We start from the raw sequence: 22,297 nt of genomic DNA, 5'->3' as shown, positions 1-22,297 counted from the left end.
CGTCCAAGGCGATGGAGAATATATCAAGAGTTTTGAACTTCGTAAACATTGAACTTCGAAGACCAGACATCAGAGGCCAAGTCCTCCACGCATCGAGTCACAGTGCGGGCAGACAGCGGGATTGCCTTGAAAGCGTTGTATTGCTTGGGACAAATGATGTCAACAGCAGCAAGTATACAATCCATTACAAAGTCTGCATCAGTGAAGGGATGCATTTTCTTTGCAATCAACAAGGACATTTCATAGGAAGAATGAGTGCGACGCTCAGCAGCCTCAGAAGCTTTGGAGGCCTGCTTCTTAAAGAGGGACGACTGTTGATCCAACCGTGACTGCGTACGAGCCACCTCAGTCCTCCACTCATCCGCAGTGTAGTCTCTGTACGTGCGCGCGTGCTTGGCATCAAAATGCTTCTTAAGATTTGACCACTTGAAAGTGCTGTTAGTGTCGTTGCACACTAAACAAAGGGGTTCGGGGTTGAAGACACGGTGTTCAAGGTCAACCTTCCGGAGACTGGTAGCTGCGCATTGCTTCTGGTCTTTAGGTATAGTAATTGGGATTACTGTGCGGGAACTTGATGATATAGCTAAAATCACAGGAACTTGCAATAACGCGACAATTCAATTAGGCTGGATACAACAATAAAGTACTAGGGGGGCGTTAGGCCGGACTGGAATACTGGCTAGGCCTTAAACTCTCATACATATACCTCTTCCAGAACATAGCAATTTTTATATTTCCAGTATGGGCTTTTTATTGAGTGAAATCTTTGCCATTACCTAATATAACAAAGCAATATATTTTTTTTTACTTGGGGGGAGGACCAGGCTTTTTTGCCAATATAGTTTTGTAAAAATGATTTCATTTATTATGAAATTTAGACAAAATAATGAAAACATATTTTTTTTCTATTTTGTTTCTGTTCTGTTTACAATGATACAAAATGATTTTAAATACAAACCATGGCAAGGGAGCACTCTATTGGCTGTTGAAACTGGCACAGGGGTAAAGGGGAGGTGGTACAGTGGAGAGGGACCTCAATTCCTCAGATGTAAAAAGAATTGACCATTTCATACTTAATCAAGAATGTTATGGTTTTTATTAGACTGTTGTTCAGTTGTTTTTTTTTATTAAATCTAATATCTAATTTATAACATTTGCCTAGTGCATGACAGTCTTAACAAGGCTCACCTCCTATCTGTTGTGGACTATGCAGCCAGATTAGTTTTCTCTCCCCCTGCCCAGGGGGTGTCATAGGGAAGTGCAAAGTGTTCTGCTGCACAAAGTCCCCAGACCCTCCTCAACCAATAGGGGCTTTCTATCAGCTTGAGCATAAAATTGAGGATACTTTACCACTTATCTGCACTTTTCACCTGACCTTATTAATGTTCCTCTCACTCATAAACTCATCTTGATTATGATTCCAAGATTTAACCTGGAATTGCCCCAATTATCTGTCTTCTCTTGTTAGGTTAGCCCCATCTTTAATCTGTAGAAAAATGTAAAAGTTAAAAAAATGTGTTTGTTTCTTCAATTTATATACAAATTCTCCCTGTGTAGTACTTACAGTACAGGTTTTGTTTAGGCAATTAAGGCTACACAGAGAACTATTTGAACTTTGACAATGCACTGGCCAACATTCTGAGATTTTATATATAATTCCAATGAACCATTTGTTTTTTTTGGACTATTTCCAAAAATGTTTGTAGCGTTTTTCCTCCACAATCACGGAATGCAGAAAGCAATTACTGTTTAAACCAATGCAATATTCATCAGCTCATTTGGGGAATAGCTTTACACAGCATCAAAACAGTCTTGTGGTAAAAAAAAAAAACATAGGGAATTTAATGATAATTATCTTTTACTTAAATGCCTTTCATGTTCATTAGTTGAATGACAATTTGTTTTTGTGTTATTTGGTATTAGGTTACATATTGAAAAAGATTCAAGGGTTTCTAATTCTTCAATAATTAGATGATGGCCAAGGCTTCAGCATCACCATAGAAAAGAGGAATATTGATTAGACCAGTGGTCCCCAACCTTTTGGGGCTCACGGACCACTAAATCTTCGGACTCTGGACCGCGCATGCACAAGGGGATGAAACTTCCCCCAGAGTGATGCCATGTTGATGATGCTAGAACCCACCCACTCTCCCATCGCAGGTTTGAGCCCTGAGCCTGCATGGCATACAGAAGACATAGTCCGTGGCTCTGGCTGGTGGACCCCCCCCAAGCGGGGTCCTTCTCCATCTCTGTGCTCTTGCAGCCCACCTGTCAAACGTCCATGACCCACTAGTACCCCTGGCACATAAAGTCATGAGAGCCATAATATGTTTGGTGTTTTTTTTTTCAAGAACATGTGACTGGCGCAGTAAAGAAGCATCCAGTCAGCAATTTCAATGTTTATACCTTTGAAATCTGATTGAATGCTTTTGGTTTTTACCTTTGTAGAACAGATCTCCATTATGTGCCAGCCTATTACATTTGAATTGAGCTTAAAACTGTATATTTGCTTTGTTTTTTTTTAACACGAGGGGGTGCTGAGAAGTTCCTGGCTTTGCCCAGAAAGAAGAGAGCCAGAGTAATGAAATAACATATTTATTCAACATATCCTCCCCCCTGAGACTGATGCACTTGGTACAGCGTAGTTACAGCTTTTCTAGACAGTCAAAATAAAAGTCCTTTGGTTTGGCTCCAAACCAGTTCTCAGCAGCATCTCTGACTTCAGAAATGTCCTCAAAAAGTTGCCCCTTCAGGTGTTTCTTCAAATTCGGGAACAGATATTAGTCCGAAGGGGCCAGGTCAGGTGAGTAGGGGGGGTGGTGGACCAATTGGAAACCCAGGGTGTTCAATTTGGCAGCCACAACGTTAGATGTGTGCGCAGGTGCATTGTCCTGCAAGAAAAGGATCTCTTTGGTCAACTTTTCAGGGCATTTTGTCTTAATTGCCTCTTTCAGCTGGTTCAGAAAGTCCTGTGTTCTTGGAAAGAGAAACTCTATCCAGGCATACATACTACAGGGCTGCAACAGCGATCCTGATTGCTGTTGCTGCACTGTACTAGTAGTATGTGTTCTTGTATAGAGTTTCTTCATCCAAGAACACAGGGTACTAGATGTGATGAATGGGGAAACTTGTCCCCATTAAACCTTCAGTGCCTGGGGATCGCCTGCAGTCACAGCTGTGACAGCAAAATTCCCACGGTCATGTGACTGTGGGAACTGAACTGCAGATAAACCCTGCAGTTCCACTACGATTAGTTACTTAATTAACCTTGTAGTGCCCCGGGGATCGCACACTCTTCTCAATGATTGCAGACACGGCTGCAATCATTGAGAAGATGTTGAGAAACTTCAATTTTGTCTATCGCCATAAGAGAATGTAGTGATTTTGTGAGGTGTAACAGGGATGGGACCATTGGATTCAGCCAATGTTTCATAATAAATTTTTTGCTGCCAGAAAGCACAAATTTTCAAGTTTGGATATAGTTCTTCTAATGTTAAGTACTGGTAAAGTTGAGGGAAGTATATGTACAATTATCACATGGGGCAAAAAAGGTTGGTTACAATCTCCTATTTTTCTGAATATTTGCTTTGGTATAGGGAGCATTTAGCATTATTAGTTCCTGTTCTGTAGCCTCATAGCTGTATTTTACATTGTGAAATATAAGGCACTGCTGCATCTGACTGCTCAGAAAAGATTTAGTCATTACTGGGTTACATACTGTCTTTTGTAGACATAGGGTCTGATTTAATAAAGCTCTCCAAGGCTGGAGAGGATACACTTTCATCAGTGAACCAGGGTGATCCAGCAAACCTGGAATAAGTTTGGTCCAGGATTGAAACTATTTTCTAACAAATGACTTGCTGGATCACCCAGGTTCACTGATGAAAGTGTTTCTTCTCAAGCCTTGGAGAGCTTTAATACATCAGGCTCATAATGCAGAAAAGACATGACAAGTGAATAATGAGGAACAAAGCAGGCTGCCCACAGGCAATACTGGTGACTATTCTTTTTTCCTCTCCCTGCCTTTTGTTGGGCTCAGCATAGTTTATTTCCTTTTTGAATAAAGTAGAAATTATTGAATTAATTTGCCAGATTTATTCATAAATACCGCTTCCCTGGTTTCTTCAATGACTCCTTGTTTCTTCAAATAAAATCTAATCATATCTGTCACTAAAATAAATGTTTGATTGATTTTCTTATATTTTTCTGTAATATTTTTAATGTGTCACAATAGGTACATTTAATCATGCGCCGTCTGACTTTTTTCTGGCTCTCGGTTACATTTTAGTGGTTTCTATCAAAATACTCTTCTACATAAACTCGTACTTCCAGTCACAGCATAATGCTCTTCTAAAAACATAATAAAGATATTAGTGTCAGACAGAGGATTTGTAATATCTTAGGTTCATATCATCTAAGCATATTACTCACCGTCAGAATGTCTATGCATGCTGGCAGAGGTATCACTTGTTTATTCCATTTAATACTTATTTTCATTAAGACAGACACCTATGCTGTTTTACAGACCAATGCTGCTTTGTGAGTTTATTGGTATTGTTTATGAAATATTGTTTCTCACCCACAGAACAGCCGTTAGGAGAACTGTAATCTTTTATGATTAGTTTCTGTAGATATCACAAAGACCGTGTAGGCTTCAGCTGTGGTATGCAGAAACCTTAATAATGAAGCAATATTCACTTACAGAAGGGGTTGCACTGCAAGAAAACATAAAGATATTAGTGGAAACAATAGTCGGTATACAAAATAGGTGAAAATTTCCCTTTCTTTCTTTCCTTCCAGGCTTTCTTTTAGTACCTTACTGACACTGGTGCTCATCATTCCACCTATATTGGTTCTCAGAAGACTTATGGCAGTAGGGGTCAATTTACAGGGTATAGAATACCTTAGCTGTGCCCCCTGGGATTATTCAATAGCTGTATTGCTACAGTAGACTGTCAGAGATATTGTACATCCTGCAGGAGACAGTTACAAAGCCATTTCAGTCCCAAGTGGACTCACTGTTTCTATTAATTGCTGGGCCCTGAAGGCTATGTATCGTGTACCAAAGGGCTGCATTTGACCTTAGGGTCACAAGTGGGGTACCAGGGATATAGGGGGATTAGAAAGATCCAAAGCAGGTTAAATCCTCCAGAATACTACACAGAAAAAAAAGTGACAAAACAAGAGATACTCCACCCCTCCAAAACAATAAACTGACTCACACTGCACTTGGTTCAGCCATGGAGACAGGCAGAATAGCCATGGATAACCTTTTCAGTAAAAATAGTAAAGTGCACAAGCTAGTGCAAGTTACAAAGAATTACATAATTTGGCAAAGTACCATCTTTAGAAAAAAAATTGTTAAAGCAAATATAAGTATATAAGTGTTCTCATAAGACTAAAACTAAAATAATAGGATAAAATTTTTTCCAAAACTTTCTTTTTACATTTTGGATAGAATAGAAATATGTTAGATTTGTTTTTCATGTTATTTTTTGTTTTTGTATTATGTGTTTTTTGTTGTTTGAGAAATCAGCGAAGAGTTCCCAGTTGATGGTGCCACCAGGGAAAGTCTCTCTGTAGACACATGAGGACACATCAAATGCTAAAAATGTTTTTAGTATACTTCTGCTGACAGTTATAAAGAAAATGCCATAATTTTTCATAAAATTATTTTTTAAATGTTTCTCTTTTCATTATATGGAAAACTAGTCCTTAAACAGTGAGAGGTCTATTTCAAAATATTTTTACCCAATTGACCCCAATTGAATACTATGGGAAAAGGTTTTAATCTGGTTATTTTGAAAATAAAATTCATAAACAGAACTTTGTGCACCAATGCTTACCTATTAAAGATTTTTTTTCTCATTTATTACCCTCTGACTTTCATCCAGAAATCCTTTTTTTGTATGTCATTAAAATTTTACAAGAATATGGAAACATAGTTAAAAGATTGTCTTCTGGTTTCATGTGGAATCTTTTAGTTGTTTGCAAGGTAAGATAAACTATGTTTAATACATGTATACAAAAGTATGAGAAAACAAATAAGACAAGGTAAACTATAGAGATGAACTTTTGATGTGTACAGTAAACATATTGATATCCACAAAAAATACAAAGTACCTCTGATAAGTAGAACAGAAATGATGATACAAGAAGCACAGAGATTTTGATATAGAAGAAAGTATGACTTTAAGACTATGAATAAAATAGAGATTATGATAAAAGATAAAAAATGACCTATCGTAAGTAGAGATAATGGACCTGATTTATTTAAGCTCTCCAAGGCTGAAGAGGATATGCTTTCATAAGTGAACCTGGGTGATCCAGCAAACCTGGAATGGATTTCCTATTTGTTAGCAAATGTTTTCAATCCAGGAATAGATCCATTCCAGGTTTTTTGGATCACCCAGGTTCATTGGGAAAAAATCCAATGATTTACATTTTAAAAAGAGGTTATGTAAAACACAATAGAGCATTTGAATAAGAACAAGAAAGCCTATATGTTTACAGGAGAGCTTTAATGGGAGTGCTTGAATGTGCTGTAGCACCCCTAAACATTCTGTGCTATGGGTGCTAGCACATCCATCAGTCTGCATCAGATATGACTAATATGGATAGAAGGTATTATTAGTTGGGTGCCACAGCTTATTTTGGCAGAGCCTTTCCAATTAACCTAGACAAGCTTCTCCTAGCCCAAATGTGCCATAACATGCCAATGCCCACTGTGTTTGCTGTGCAGGAGACACAGAGTAGAACCTATGCAGTCTGGCTGCTGCTGTAAAGCTGTTGCTGGTGCTTATAAGACAGGTCTGTGTAATAATATAATATATTAGAAATAAAAAAATAAATATGTTCTTAGTTCATTTGCAAGATACATTATCCTTTACTCAATCATTTATATATTTTATTTTGGGGGATATGCCAATATGTAAGAAGGCAGTATAATCATGACCCTGCATTTTGTTACACACAGTACATTCTCCTAACCTCTGAACTCTGCTACATATTACTAACCCCTGCACTCTGTGATACTTTACAGTATTTTATTGTATGTTACTGACTACTAACTTTTGCACTCTGTGATGCTTACTACTAACCCTTGCTCTTTGCTTAGATTATGCGTGCAAAAAATATACATGATGAAGGTTAAATGTATAAAAACAATTCTATTTGCCAAGGTGCTTGTGAGAATATTACTTGTGGCACAGTAAATTAAGCAGCTTTTGATTTTACAGGGGCTGTGGAATATGCGTGCTGTGTATACAGTGAGAAGGCTCATGTTTTATTTAACCATGCAACTTTAAGCCTCTCCATTTGTTCTTCCAGCATAATGTGTTCACATTCCCAGGCAACTCATTACTTTATTACAGCTCATCACATGTCTTTATCAATTTTAGCAGTAGTTCTGGCCCAGCCAGATTAGCAGACAGGGCTTATCTTGCATTGCAATCCCACAGCTACCTGCAACTTCAAAACACTCTGGTTTAAAATTCCAGTCAGGGATTTAGCCCCTTAGCACCAGTACAGCAACACCCCCCCCCCCCAAAAAAAAAAAAATGAGCCGTAACTGCTGTTGATATAAGCAAAGACCCAGAAGAGTGCAAGAAACAATAGTTTGGTTTAACTTAAAGACTCGCTCTAGTGTCATTCTTTGGATAAATTAGCCTGCATCATAAAACTGGCATTCTGAATTTAGATTATGGGCATTGTATCTTTTGTTCTTGGTACTTACATTTAGCACCATGGACCATGTAAGGGATAAAAATATTTTCCAATAAGGTCACAGAAAGCCTCCTCAAAAATGTTTACAGATTCAGAAGCCTCTGGTCATACTGTACCCCCATCTAAGTGTTATGGAGTATGTCATCTTTTTGTTATGAAGTTACCTCCGCCTTACCATGCAGATGATTTGATCTGCAATCTTTAAAGTATACACTGTAGATATTCGGAGATGAGTAATGAGATATATGGGTTACCTTTACCGATAAGTACCATAATCTTTTAGACTTTACCTATTGCTGTTCTGAAAGTACATGGTAGCCATGGGTGGCGATTAGGAAGATCTGCCGATTGCAATAAGATTATCTCCATACAGTGCTGTAATATAAATAGTTTTATGGAGGTCTATACACTAACAATTAAAAATATAATTAAATTTTATTCTTGTGACAGCTTGAGACTTTGCCCCTGATTCATCAAGCAGAATCGGATTATCGCTCGCACATTCGTATTCGCGATCCGAAATCGTACGCCATCGCGCTATTCAGCAACTGAAAAAGATCACGGCCGGAGCCGCGCATCTCCGGCAGGTTTACACTGGCGAGCCTGCATTAAAAGTCACTGTTCCCCTAAAAAATCATTCTTTCTAATGGCACACACAGTACCCATAGCCCTAAAAAAAAATGTTTGCGCTGTTTAAATGTTTTTAACATTTATATGCGCTAAGAAAAAAGCATATTTTTAAATCACTTATTTCTTTCCTGTTAGGCAAGAGTTAACCGAATTCAACTCCTCTCCATAGGCGAATTGCTATGATCGCACCATTGAACTTAACAGATCCTCCTTAATCGCGCAGCTGAAATCTAATCGCCTTAATTGGCAGATTCGCGCCCCCTATTGCTCATTATTATGAAGGCAGGAACCCGGCTGGCAGTGAGGAGGCGAGTGTACGAGCACACTCGAGTCCGGACCACGGTAAACCGCGATTGCTGGCCGCGCGTATTTTCGCGCTTCCAGCGAGCGCGGATTTTATTGATGAATCAGGGGCTTTATATTAATGGGTGTTTTAATAGTATACTCAAACCACACAGCTGTTTTGCCAAGTTAAGCTTGCATTTGACTTGCTTTGCCTGAAGTTCAAACACACCCTAGTTGTGTCTGATAAAATGCATCACAGGTCAGATGTAGCCATTGGCCTCTGATTTATGCTGACTGAGTAAATGTGATTAAGATGGTGTGTGCTTAACCTGCGTTATAAATGTATATTGCAGTAAAATATTGGGCATCGACATGACTCTTAAAAAAAATCACAGCTGGCTGTAGATTTAAATAATACGATCATTTTAATACCAATATTTCAAACTGGTTTGCATAGCAAAAGTTATAAAAACGTGAATTAAAGGTGAAATAAATAGATGTTTACTAATGTAGTTAGCATGCTGGCTTTGATATGGCGTTTTATAGTATTTCTGTACCTGCTTGCAAATTAGCATGGCTTGATTTAAGATACTGAAGTCTCTTAGAAGCCTAATATTTTTAAGAAAAGTATCCCTGGAGGTACATAACCCCCAATGTACTTTTAGTAGTTATAGTATGTAAGTGTAAAAGAAAAAAACAAAAAAGGTATGATGCTTTAAATATGCAGAGAAAAGTCTACATTCAATAATATCACTAGTAATAACCTGATATTTAAATGAAAACAAAAATAGTTGTTTCTCATGTAAGGTATTATATTCAGTGCTAGACATTTTGTTCATTTCATTGTATTATTATTATTTATTCTTTCAAAGTAACACTATTGTTGACTTCGAGGAAGATTGGCATCTAACAGTTACAGTTCCAAGAACTAATTTGTAGCCCTACAAACATCAGCTAATTTTATGCATACTGTGTTTACAGGATATCAGGGCATATTCATATTTCTAGAATTCCATATAAACATCAGTGTTTTCATATCTGTAAAGTTCATACTTTGTAAAAACTGGGGTGTTTTTTTTTTTTTAATTCCAACTGACTTCTGAGCTGATAAAATGATGAAATCTGAAGTGAAGGAGTAAAATCTGCTTCAATGTTTGCAACTGATTTCCCAACCTTCAGCCGGTTATAGGGAAGACGAACTTCTTGGTGAACAACAATTACATGTGCAAACATTCAAAACATGCAACCAAACTTCTGAATGCTTTTGTAAAAAAAATTGATCAGAAGGCCGGGTAAGTGTACAGTGCCTAGAGAAAAAAAAGAACCCTTTGGTAAAGCATAAAGTTGGCAGCAGATCTGTCAGTGTTACCTGCCTATAAAGGGATATCCTGGCACAGCACATTGTATGTTATCTATACTTACTTTTGGTGTCTTTCACTGTGACCTGAAGTCAGATTCAACATGCCTAAATCCCATAAAATGTTGTGGTGCCAACAGGAGTGCATGCTAGAACTGGAGCTGACAGCACCTTGCTAAGAAGTTTATCAGGGGAAAGGGCCATGCAGATAAATACTCTTTATTATATATTTTTACCATTCCTAATTATATGACTATCCATTTTTTCACTGAAACTGGAGATCTTCATTAACTCAACTAAAACTGTTATATTTTGCACATATATTTTGTATAATTTTTAGCACTTTTTTCATGCTGAATTGTATTTGAGCATTAAACATTTTCCATTAATATATATGGCAAAGGTTTGTTTTTAAAAATGTATCTTGCTACATAATTACTAGTATTAGAATTGTGGCTATTTTACTGTTTTCCAGCCCAATTAGAGATACTGGACTGTCTTGAACTCCCTACTCCTATTAATTCTTATTTTCCCCACACTATACAATCGCCATGTTCACCTGCAGCATCCCTGAGTTAGAAACTTTGAATAAGCTCCAAGACAGTCTGTACTAATAATTTTCTTTCCACCTAGTATGATTGTACTTGGAATAGTTATTATCTGCTCAAGTGCCACACATGGCATTGTGAAGAAAAGAGGAGGTAACATACTCTTTTATATTCAAAAGTACTTGTTATATTCAAGAGATTCAGCAGGCAATCGGAGCGGAAGCACAGTGAATGTAAGAATCATAAGTAGAGGGAATGCCTGGTCAAAAGAACCTTTCTTGTGGTGCAGTATTTTGCAGAACTGGCAGAGACAGGACTTAAGTTAGGGTGGTTTTAGGATAAGTGTCAGCCTTTTTAGTTTTCTAGGTATGTTTTACATGAAGTGATCAGCCTGATGAGTGACTGCTCGTGTGTTAATCATTTATAAACCCAAAAAAAAATATTTTACAATTATATATGTAAAGAAGGTAGCCATATTTGTGCATTGTGTATGCATGTTCAGCTTTGTGTTTAGTAGCTCTACACAATGGGGATGATTTACCAAAAGGAATTTGGGCTGTTCACTTAGCAAAGTGAATTATCATTCTGAAAGGTATAAATCCCTTCGGTTAGTGAATGTGGTAAAAGTTTACTTTCCATAGATTGCCCAATCATATACGATTGGACAAAACTATTACACCAGAGACAGATGCCAGTTTTTTTTATTTGGAGGAAACCCCCACACACCAAAAGGACAACAAGTTCAACACAGATGGTGGTGGGGACCATACTCAGAAGTATAATATCTCTGCTGCCGATGAGAGAACTAGGACCCACTATAACCTTTCGGTATTACAAACAAAATTATTTTGTTAAACACCTTCAGCTGCATTCTTTATACCAAAAGAACAAATGGGGAGCCCATTAGTAAAAGTGTGACACAATCAATATATTTTTTAGTAGAGAAGAGGATTTAGATAATCAGCTTTAAATGTGAAAATCTTGAAGCTGAAGATCCTAAGCCCTATAAGACTATAGCCAGTGATTTACATCTTATTGTCCAGCTAAAACTTAAATGCCTTTTGGTGGATTCATGATACCAGACAATGCAAACATTATTACTCAGTATGCAATTTTTCAGCCTTGTAATGTAATACTGCATATGACTGCAAAAATAGTGTGGTGATGTGAATGAGACCTAAATGTTTATTCCTGGGATTAGATATACTTTAAGACTTCCTGCGGGTCTTGGTTTGCTAATCATACTCAAGAAAAAATACTCTTTGTTGTTCTTATCTCCCTTGCACATGTGTTTGCTTTATAAAGTGACCATTCTGTATTGGCTAAATCAACATCACTATGAACTTATGTGCTAAGTGAGTTTATAGCATGTTCATGTCAGATTGTTTGTACATTTTATTAGTTAATTTACCTTTGTTAAGTAACTTTATTAAGTTACATTTATCAGTTAATTGTCAAATTAGGAAATGAAAACATACCAGGATTATGGGTGACTGGCAGTACAAGTTAATACGTCCCTCACTTGTAGATGATTTGAAGATGGTTGTAAAGGTACATTTCATGAAATCGTAATCAAAATCCAATAAACTATAATAACAGTGCAGTCTTTACCATTCGATGGGAAAAACGAAAACAATACATTATTTGGAAAGAAAAAAAATCCTTCCTCCAATGTCATATTTCTCATAGGATCCTCATAAATATAGAATATATAAGACACACATGTCTACAAGGTGAAGGCATGGCTTGACGTTTGCCTTAGGGCAACTGTTCCATCCCAGTGTAAATGTGTACATTAATGCAGGTATAAACATTCTATCTCTAGTTAAGTTTTGCCGTACTTTTCAGCTGATCGTTTGAGCCAACAGCTTGATAAATAAAAAAGCCCATTTGGAATCAGCTGTTTCATTACAAAGTTCCACCCTGTGCACCTGCAATGCTGTTATAAACTCTAATCCTTAGTAACCACCGTTACCATAGCAAAATCAAATTTTATACAATTACTGAGCCCAGGCATTAAAAAATTATTATTGCAGCCATAGAAATGGCATGGAGAGTGTAAATCAGACTGCAAAGAAAAACATTCAGGAACACGCCGAGGATGGCTGCTTATGTACATTTAATTATGTGCATTTCTGGACAAATATATAACAGGTTTCCATTAATTGTAGCTATGGGGATTTGCGAAACTGGTGACAAAATGATTACCTTTTTTGAACATATCAGTGTTTGCAGATCTGTTCCAGTTGTTGTGTTTAGCGAAAAAACATATTGCAGAAATACTGAAATATGCATAATTAACTTCCTGATAGCTGAAGTACTGAATTCAGAACTGTCAGAAGTCATGTCATTAGTAAATAGCAGCAAGGCATGCAGAATGACAATCAACTTGACTCCCATAATTCACTAGCGGTGGCTCAATACAGCATCTGTACTTCATTTGAGAGAATTTCACCCCTGGGCTGTTATGTTGTTAAGCCAGGAAATAGATGGCAGATTTGTTGCTTGTTATGCACCCTTCTGCAGTGTCTGTGAGGGAAGCACAATAAGAGGCCTCATGATTTTGTAGCATTCAAACTTTTTTTTTCTTAACTGAATTTCATTATCATTCACAGGAGCAAACAAAAGACTGCCAGTAGCTCAGATACACTTAGTGTTTGTTTCCAAAACTATCCAGATTTAAAATATATTGTAAGCAAACTCTTACTGTATCCATTATGTAAGATAGGCCTATTTTATTTTTGGAGTCTGCATATTTGTAAAGTTGAACACATTTTTTAGAGCCCATTTAGATATTCACAGTGTGGTAACCTGTGCATCATCCCAATGCATGACAGCTAGAGGTGGAAGAATAGTTCCAATCGGAGTAAAATCTGATCAGAACTATTCTGACCTAAAATCGAAACTAAAAAGAATTTAGGCAATCTGAGTTCTGATTTGACCATAATATACAAGTCTACAAGAGCTGTTATCATCAGCACCATTGGCAATCTTGACGAGGCAAACTGTACCTGTCATCAGTAGGTATTGTAAAGCTCAGACAATCTGGTTGCCAGACTATGACAGCTGTCATTACCCAGTAACTGGTGGATTGGCTGAGCCGTACCATACCTGTTATAGGCATTATTATGGGACCATGGAGTGAGGTAAGTAGTTATCTGCATTGTGTCATCCCCTGTTAGAGGAATCAATACTTTTGCATCATCTGAAACTGAAGCAACATTTTTATTTTTCCTGGAGATAGGCTTTAGCATTTAATGACGCTAGTACTAAGGCAAATAATTCCACTGCCTTTGCTAACATATCCTTCTTAAGTGGCATGCTGGCTGCCATGCTTATCTAACAGCTTCAATATTTCCTTCTTACCAACTGGAAAAAAATGCTGACCTGGAGTTCTGACTTGACTTTGATTTCACTGGTGGCTCCTAATGCTACAAAATGGGTTTTTGACTTTGTAAAGCTGTAACAATGTAAAACAAACATCAGTAATGGCATATTTATGTGACTTTCACCAAACATTCACAGGCGAACCGATGACTGTCATTTGAAACACATGAACTTGAATAGTTGAAGTGACCAAAATTGATATGAATATGACTTGTATGTAAAGACAATTCCGCCTTCTTGGAAACAAGCTATAAACCTCATTCTCTGTGGAGACAGATGCAGTCCCTAAACATCAAAGGATTGCTTAACAGAGACAATGATTGATCTTCCATGTATGGATGCCTGAGGATCATTAACACCTTGGCCAGTTTGACCATTTGGTGTCAGTTTATGCCCAAACCAGTTCACTATAACTTCAGACTTCCTGGAGGGGGCAGGGGTATATGACAACAATCCCAAGCCTGGGACAAGGACAATCTGTGTGACCTTTTGATCAAGACTTCACCAAGGATGAATCAACAATGTGACCTGCAGCGGGGTGTGGTTCAAGGAGAGAAAACCCTGATGTGTATGGTGGTGTGAGAGAGATTGACCATGTGCTAGAGATAGAGCTAGACCCCTTTCCTTCCCCTTTCTTATATACCCTTTACCTTCTTCCCTTTTGTCTTGAAAATTATATGTAAATAATATCCTAAGCTGTAAATAAATCTTTCCCTTTTGTAAGATCTATTGGTCCTTCTTTAAATCCAAGGCACCCCAAACAGAGCACATTCTACAATAGTGAATGTCATATTTCCTGCTTTACATATATGCCCATAAATGTCAGCTACCTAAAATTATTTAGGTGATTAATCTGTGCCCCTCCAGTTAACAATATCTTTATTTCTTTATGTCAAGATGCACTCTTTACGCCTGCTAAGTCAGAATCAACCATCACAGATCTTTCAGAGTATGAGTGACAACTTCCGCCCAGTTCAACCTCTTTTTCATCGAGGGCTGAGAGGGAATCTCGATTTTCGCAAACCAGGACGAAAATGCAAAGGAGCAAATTACAAACTTCATGGTATGGAAATAATCTGAATTTTAGATATCTACAAACAAACTTTAGTTGTAATTGTGAATGAAAACTGTAATTTAGAAAAAAGATGAGAAAGAAAATCCGAAAAGTGTTTTGAAACAGTTATAACAAGATGACAACTGCCTACGAGATCTAGTAACAATAGACCTAGACAGTTAACCACTTCAAAATATGGATCTGCTATGACCCAATATGACACATGAAACACATTTTGTGCTTTATCCAGTGATTTATGCTTTGAAATTTATAGTATTAATACTAACTCTTGGAGACCTGAGATAGGTGCAATATTTATGGTTGATGCAGCCTATAAAGCTTTGCAGGAAATAAAAACGTCCCTGCATATTGCAGTAATGTGATAAACTTTTATACACAGATACACTTATTGGAAGGCAATATTCCCAGTTGTGTGGTTGAGATCATTAGATATCTGGATATTAACCCACAGTGGCAAGTATTGTTACTGATATGGGGAAATATAAAATGGTCTAGGTTTTCTTGGATTAAAGTAGGGTAAATGTGTAACTAGAGTTAACCCTATACAGAAACTGCTGTCAATACACTACTATGTGCATTGAATTAACATTATGTTATGTCATTTTGTATATACTGCATGGGAGTGCTGTTTAGGTGCCCCTTATATTTAGGTGTAAGTATAACCACAAATATTTTTCTAGTTTTGGATACAGCAGTATCAGTTTACCATTTGCTGTTAATGAGAGGAAACCTCTAAAAGGTGAATGGTTGCCACCCGAACAGGTGTCCCAGATAAAAAGATCTTCTCTTATTCTGAGACAATGCTAAAATATTGGTTTGGCCATTGTTTTCTGTCTCTAGGACATGAATCCCCAGAAAAATTAGTAGGAGTGAATCTCCCCCAAGTAAATAGACAGGGGTTTATTCTTCTCTACCTTCCCTTTCCCAAAACTTATTTAAAAATTTCTCTCTAAACCATTTTTGTCTAGATGTACACTTTAACTAATCTTTAAACAAAGGGAAGTTAGGAAGGTATTTCACAAAATAGAGGGTAAAGGGATGTATTTTGTTTTTTGCTCTTTGTTTTATTTTTTTTTTTTTTTGAGATGACAGAAATACTAACTGAATATTTTTTGTAATAAATAAATTGATTAAAGTTTGCATTCCTAGCCATTTTCTATTAATATATTTGTATATATATTTTGGATCAGGTGTTTGAAAATTATATGTATAATATTAATGTATTTTAAATTAATAAAATAAATAATAAATAATTGTTTGGTTTGTGTTACAGTGGACAGATTGATGTCTTCCAAGAACTTAGACTGATTTGTGTCACGTTTGTCCAGCCTAAAAAACTTCCAGTTGAACTTTTTGATTCATGAATGGAGCAAGATTGAGTATTGCCATTTGATTGTGTTTTCAAAAGAACATGTTTACAAGTTTGCAAATATTACACCTCACATGAAATGCACAGTGTCACTTACGCATGGTGTGTGAGAAATGATAAACTATTTTTAAACGTCTAAAGATGATCGCTAACTTCTACTTTTAATGCCAAACGGACATAATAATAGCAGAATCTCCTGTCTAAATTACTTCCAAGAGGAAACAGTGAAAGTCCAACTGCAAGATCAGATAAATTATTCAACAGCCATCAACATTTAGGAAATACATTGAAATAAATGTATCCCAAAAATTGCCTGCTCGAAAGTACATGCTGCACAGCTTTGTACAATTTTGTAATCCTAAAAATGACTTGCCTGTTCCTGAAATGTGTGATTTTTGATGAAATGCATTGCAGGTAATCAGCAGGTGAGAGATGTAAAATAGGAGAAAAGATTAACTGACTTATTTTTATTTCTGTCCTAATAATAAACCAAACATTTTACCTAACGGTACATGATATATTACTTAGAATTGCTGGTTTCATTATGTTGTGAATTTCTTTTAATGATACAAATGCATTTTACCAAGTAATAATTCCTGTTTTATAGAAAATGGAAATAAAACTAAAATTAAATTACTGTATATGCTATATCTCATTGAGTATATTAATGCTGATGTGTTTGTGTTCTTATGTTTATAAATTAGTAACAGATACCTGTTTTATAGCGTATATTTAACTGAATTGTACGCATAGAGAGAATATTAACTTGCCACTTTTGAGATTTGTCCAGTGTTACACTTTTACCAAAAGCTTTATGTCATTGTGGTGACATCATGTAGCCTTCCCCATGCTGGCTCACAACCTCATTGGCATCTCATATGGACCCCTTTGTTCTGTCTTACAGCCATGAAAGGCACTATTCACCATACAACCACCCCATTTAAAAATTAAGTTTATTCTGCTTACATGTTCTTTTCCATGGTTCTTCCTCCCACTTTCATCATAAACAAGCTATTGATATTTTACATTTTTTAAAATGCTTCATTTATGACTAATTGTTTTCATCAATGGATCTCCGCATGTCTTTATGCAATGCAGGCTTGGATGGAGGGAGGGGTTGGCAGTGTAATGTGTATACACCTAAAACATCACAGAAACCCGCAAAAGTTCACGTCATGGAAATTACTCACAGGGATAGATAAAAGAACCCTAGATTAACTCACATGAAGCTAGCAGATAACGCTAACACCTCTACTGATATTAGAGGCATCCCCAGAGCCAATATCAAGGCTCACAGGCAGCACGGTGGCTCAGAGGTAGCACTGTTGCTTTTGCTAGGTCCCAGGTTTGAATCTCAGCCAGGACACTATCTGCATGGAGTCTGCAGGTTCTCCCTGTGTCTGCGTGGGTTTCTTCCCACATCCCAAAAACATGCAGTTAGGTTAATTGGTTTCCCCCCAGAAATTGAACTTAAACTGTGACTATGGTAGGGACATTAGATTGTGAGCTCCTTTGAGGGACAGTTAGTAATACGACTATCGACTTTGTACAGCGCTGCGTAAAATAATAGCGCTATATAAATACTGTATGATAATAATATTAAAAAGGCCAATGTTGTTCTTGGGTCCCTACACTGACGGTAAATACTAAACACAACACTTACAACTACAATGGAAAACACCTGAATAGACAAAACATTTGAGAGTAAATTCTTGCAAGATTTTAAAAGATGCATAAAAAAGGAAACAGCGCCGAAATTCGTTTTATGAACACATTGCAGTAATGTCTTCAGTTACAATGAATATCAATGTGTTGCCTTTAACACTCATCAATGCATGTTAAAGGCTGCTCTATTTTTGTCTGTCCAGGCTGATTTAACAGTGCTTGACTGTACATAAAGTGTTTGTCAGAACCGTTACCATTAGGCACATTATTTTCTCCATGCAAGTATTATACTCCTGAGCAGACACTACTCCAAAAAATTTAAGGGGCATTAAAATCACATTATTAAATCTCACAGAAATACTTAAGTTGAAAATCAATATGAATTTACATTGTGTAATTCATTGAGAATAAAATGCCATAAGAACGGAAATCAAAACCAAAATTAACCCACTGAGGGAAAAATCACACTAAAATGAAAAAAAATAAAAATCACAGAATAATCAAACGTTTTCAATTTCAGCACAGCAAGGCATATTGTGGCATCCACATGTCTGTATGCATCCCTGACAACATCTGGCCATGTTTCTGATGACACGGCAGATGGTGCTGAAGGGGATCTCCTCCCTGACCTGGATCAGGATGTCACTGAGCTCCTTGGCAGTCTGTGATGCAGAATCAGATGCATGATACATAATCTCTTAGGAGGTCCCTAATAGATTCAGGTCTGGGGAACATGAGGGCTAATAAGAGGTATCAATGCCTTCATTATCCAGAAACTGCCTATACACCATGACCCCATGAGGCAGGGCATTGTCCTGTACCAGGAGGAAAACACACTGTGCCAGTTTAGACTGAAAGCTGTCAATGTACCATTAGCTAGCACATGGAGGATAAGGATATGCCCTCGCAACCATTACTGATTTACTGCAAAAAACAGTAATGTTGCAAGATGTTGCAGGCAGCATAACATTCACCACGGCATCTCCAAACTTTTTCATGCTTAGTGTGAATCTGCTCTCATCTGTGAACAGACTAGGGTACCATTGATAAACTTTTGATTCTTGTATTCTATGGCAAATGCCGATTGAGCTGCATGGTGCTGGAATAAAAGCACCCTTCCCACTACAGAGGATCAGGCTCAAATTCCACAGTCATTGAGTTTGTCCAACTCTCCAGTTTAAAGGCCCATCTTTAGTATCTACTCTATGATTTCGAGACTGGGAGATGCAGCAAACCTTCTTGCAACACCACATGTAGTTGGGCCATGCTGGAAGATCTGAACCGTATAGTACCAGTAGTGACAGGGATATTGATGACAAATCTGTCAGGAATAATAGAAAGAGAGTAATGGTCCATAGGTTGCTTTGTGGGTTGGCTTGCTGGTGACCCTCCAGTCCACATTATTATTATTGGCAGGTGAATTTTGTGTACAATCAGTAACACATCCTAACCTGACAGATTGATATCCCAAAAGTTTATTTGATTTGGTGATATAATGTGTTGAATAAGTGTTCCCTTTCTTTTTATGAAGTCTGTAAGGGGTGCTAAGTAAAAGAGTATTTACTAAAAAAAAAACTTTCTGTACATTTTTATTGTTAATTCATCTTTTTCTCCCAAGATTGTTTGTAAAAACATTACAGTTCCACCGTATTCACTAAAGAAGCTATTTTTTTTTTAGATTTCTGCATCTGATAGTATGAATTAGGTGACACTATTAGTTGTCATTACTTTACCCCCCACCCCCATAATATACTACTTTAGGTGGTTTTCATAGTTGTCACACACAGATAAACCATATTTTGGAAGACATGGTTTGGGAGAGATTTTAGGCCCATGAGTTAAAATAAGAGCATGTAAGAAAGTAGAAATGTTGAAGTTTGAAACGTGAACATTTCTTACTTGTCTGGGGAGTGCTTCAAAAATCTTTAGCTTTGAAAATCATTGATTTTTTTTTATCTTTCAACAACTAGCTAGTCGCAACATTCATTATATTATATGTGGTTTCTTCTATTCCACAGGTACAGGACACTAATAAAAAATATACACAGTCAACATATTATTGCAGAGCAGGTTTCTTAACTAGTAAAAGATGTACAATTTTAGAAAAATGCAACTATTCACATTACCATATTTTATTAACAAAATTACTACAAATAGTAGAATAGACATACCCCACTATGTATATTACGCCATAGTAAAAACAATTTTATAATGTATGAATTACATCATACACAGTGTGGACTTTTCTAATACAAGTAAAAGAAAGAAAAAGGAAAAACAGTTATGGTTGTTTTTGGATAAGAATTATTAGCCAAGTTGTGAACTTTTGCTTTTCTAGCACAGTAAAAAATGATATCCTGCAGGTACCCGGCCACTGTGAAAAATAAGTGTTATTCTGGAAGTGTCTCAGTTAGCTAGACTCTCAATCTCTCATTCAGAGAATGTAAGTGAAATGCACTGAAAGAAGTCATTATTCATTGTCATCTTCAAAGACGTATAGCCGTGTGTGTGTGACATTCCAGTGTTACCTTATTTAACATGAATCGGTGGCAGCTCCTGCAGGTAAGGGTAGGCAAAAAGCAGTTGATGCCACAGATCTGCTATTCTCTTTAGGGATTTTATTTTTTATGCACTTACTCTACTCTTAGTGGTGATGATGATGCAGTTATGGTATTGAAGACATTAACATTGTAGCAGCTGAGCATATGGCCCAAGAGGATGTTTTATTGAACAAAATAAAAATGTACTTGCAAAAACTACCAAAAAAAATACCCTAGTTCTTTGAAAAAAAACTCACTTGGATTTGAATGGGTATTTCAGTGCCACCGAAAAATAGCACAGTTTGACTTTTGGTACATGGTGAAACCTTGAAAGCTCAGACCAACAGCTAAAAAACAAAAACTCATTTTTTTTTCAAATGAGTCCATAATCAGCATTCACAAAGCCTGCTACCTCCTTCCTTCTTCCCTGAGCTCCACTTTACCCTTGTCCTACACTCTGTCTTCTTCCTTGATCATATCAAGTCGAAAGACACATTTGATCAAAATAATTGTCAACGAAAAAGTCTTTGAATAATAGGCTAGTAATTTACACAAGTTGGTTATATATATTTCAGGGGCCCAAAACCCATTTGATTTACTTTGTCATGTTCTATACTGTGTCAAATGTTTACATGTAGCAAAAACATAGTTGTAATGTAATGTAATGTAAAGAGAAAGCAAAAAACAATGCTAATTACTATAGATAACTGAAAATTACTGGTCATTTCCTTTTCTTGTAAAGCAAAAAAATGGTAATGGCAAAGGGCTTCAAACGCAGATTGATAAATAAACTGTATACAGCTCATTAGTACCATTAAAGTATCAAAACATGAAGGAAAAAAGACCAGTTAACCAAAAAGTGATTTTGTTGTCATATGATTATGGAACAGCCTAGTCACATTTATTTTTAGCCAATTTATCAGGTGCATCTGTTCAACTGCTTGTTAAGACTAATATCCAATCAGTAGAGTGAAATTTTAAAATTTGATCTCACAGCGAATCGGGCAGTTCTCGCTTACCGAACATGTAAGCGAGAGCGGCCTGCGTAAATTTAGCCGTCGAGATCGTTTTTTTTGGGACCTGCAAGAGCAATCAGGGGAGCTCAGCTGACATCCCTGCTCCCCTTTTTGCTCTTGCAGCCTTGTAGTATGTGTTCTTGGATAGGAATTCTCTATCCAAGAACACAGAGTCCCACAGCTGCATTCATACATGATGAGCACAGCCGCGGGACTCACACTAACAGAAGGAGTACCGCGGCTGCAATGCAGCCCTGGGAATCCTCCCGTGCACGGCCCCCGGGCACTAGAAGTTAAATGAGTGTATGCCCTCATTCTAGTGCCCAGGGATCGCACACAGGAGGATTCCCACCCCCACAGGAGGATTCTACTCCTCCTGCCTCCCCTGGCACTGGAGGTTAAATGAGGGCAAGCACTCATTTAACTTCTAGTGCCCGGGGACTGCGCACAGGAGGATTCCCACGGCTGCATTGCAGCCGCGGTACTCCCTCTGTAATGATTTCCTTGATGTTCCGATGGGTGGCCAAAATTTTGCAGGCCCATCAGAAGTTTGAGGAATTTTTTGCGAGAATGTCAAAGGTATTCTCGCTCATCCCTACTAATCAGCCAATCACTTGGAAGAAACTCATGGCATATAGGCATGTACACGTATGTACATGTCAAGTCGACGCATGTACATGTCAAGTCGACCCGCTGAAGT

The 22,297-nt window shown here is 37.3% G+C and overlaps 1 protein-coding gene across 2 annotated transcripts in view; it reads left to right on the top strand.

Moving 5' to 3' along the window:
* Positions 1-17,257, top strand: part of CA11 (carbonic anhydrase 11) — a 205,672-nt gene extending 188,415 nt beyond the window's left edge. For both annotated transcript variants that reach the window (XM_072426497.1, XM_072426496.1), the window contains 2 exons: positions 14,830-14,995; positions 16,281-17,257. In XM_072426497.1, coding sequence (XP_072282598.1) covers positions 14,830-14,995; positions 16,281-16,315 — 201 coding nt within the window. In that variant the 3' untranslated portion in view covers positions 16,316-17,257. The remainder of the gene's footprint in view (positions 1-14,829; positions 14,996-16,280) is intronic.
* Positions 17,258-22,297: the final 5,040 nt, after the last annotated feature.

This window comes from Pyxicephalus adspersus, chromosome 11 (genome assembly GCF_032062135.1).
Source record: "Pyxicephalus adspersus chromosome 11, UCB_Pads_2.0, whole genome shotgun sequence".
In the NCBI taxonomy this organism is placed as follows: Eukaryota; Metazoa; Chordata; class Amphibia; order Anura; family Pyxicephalidae; genus Pyxicephalus; species Pyxicephalus adspersus.
The sequence above is the reverse complement of the archived record's forward strand: the minus strand, read 5'-3'. Positions and strand labels throughout refer to the sequence as shown.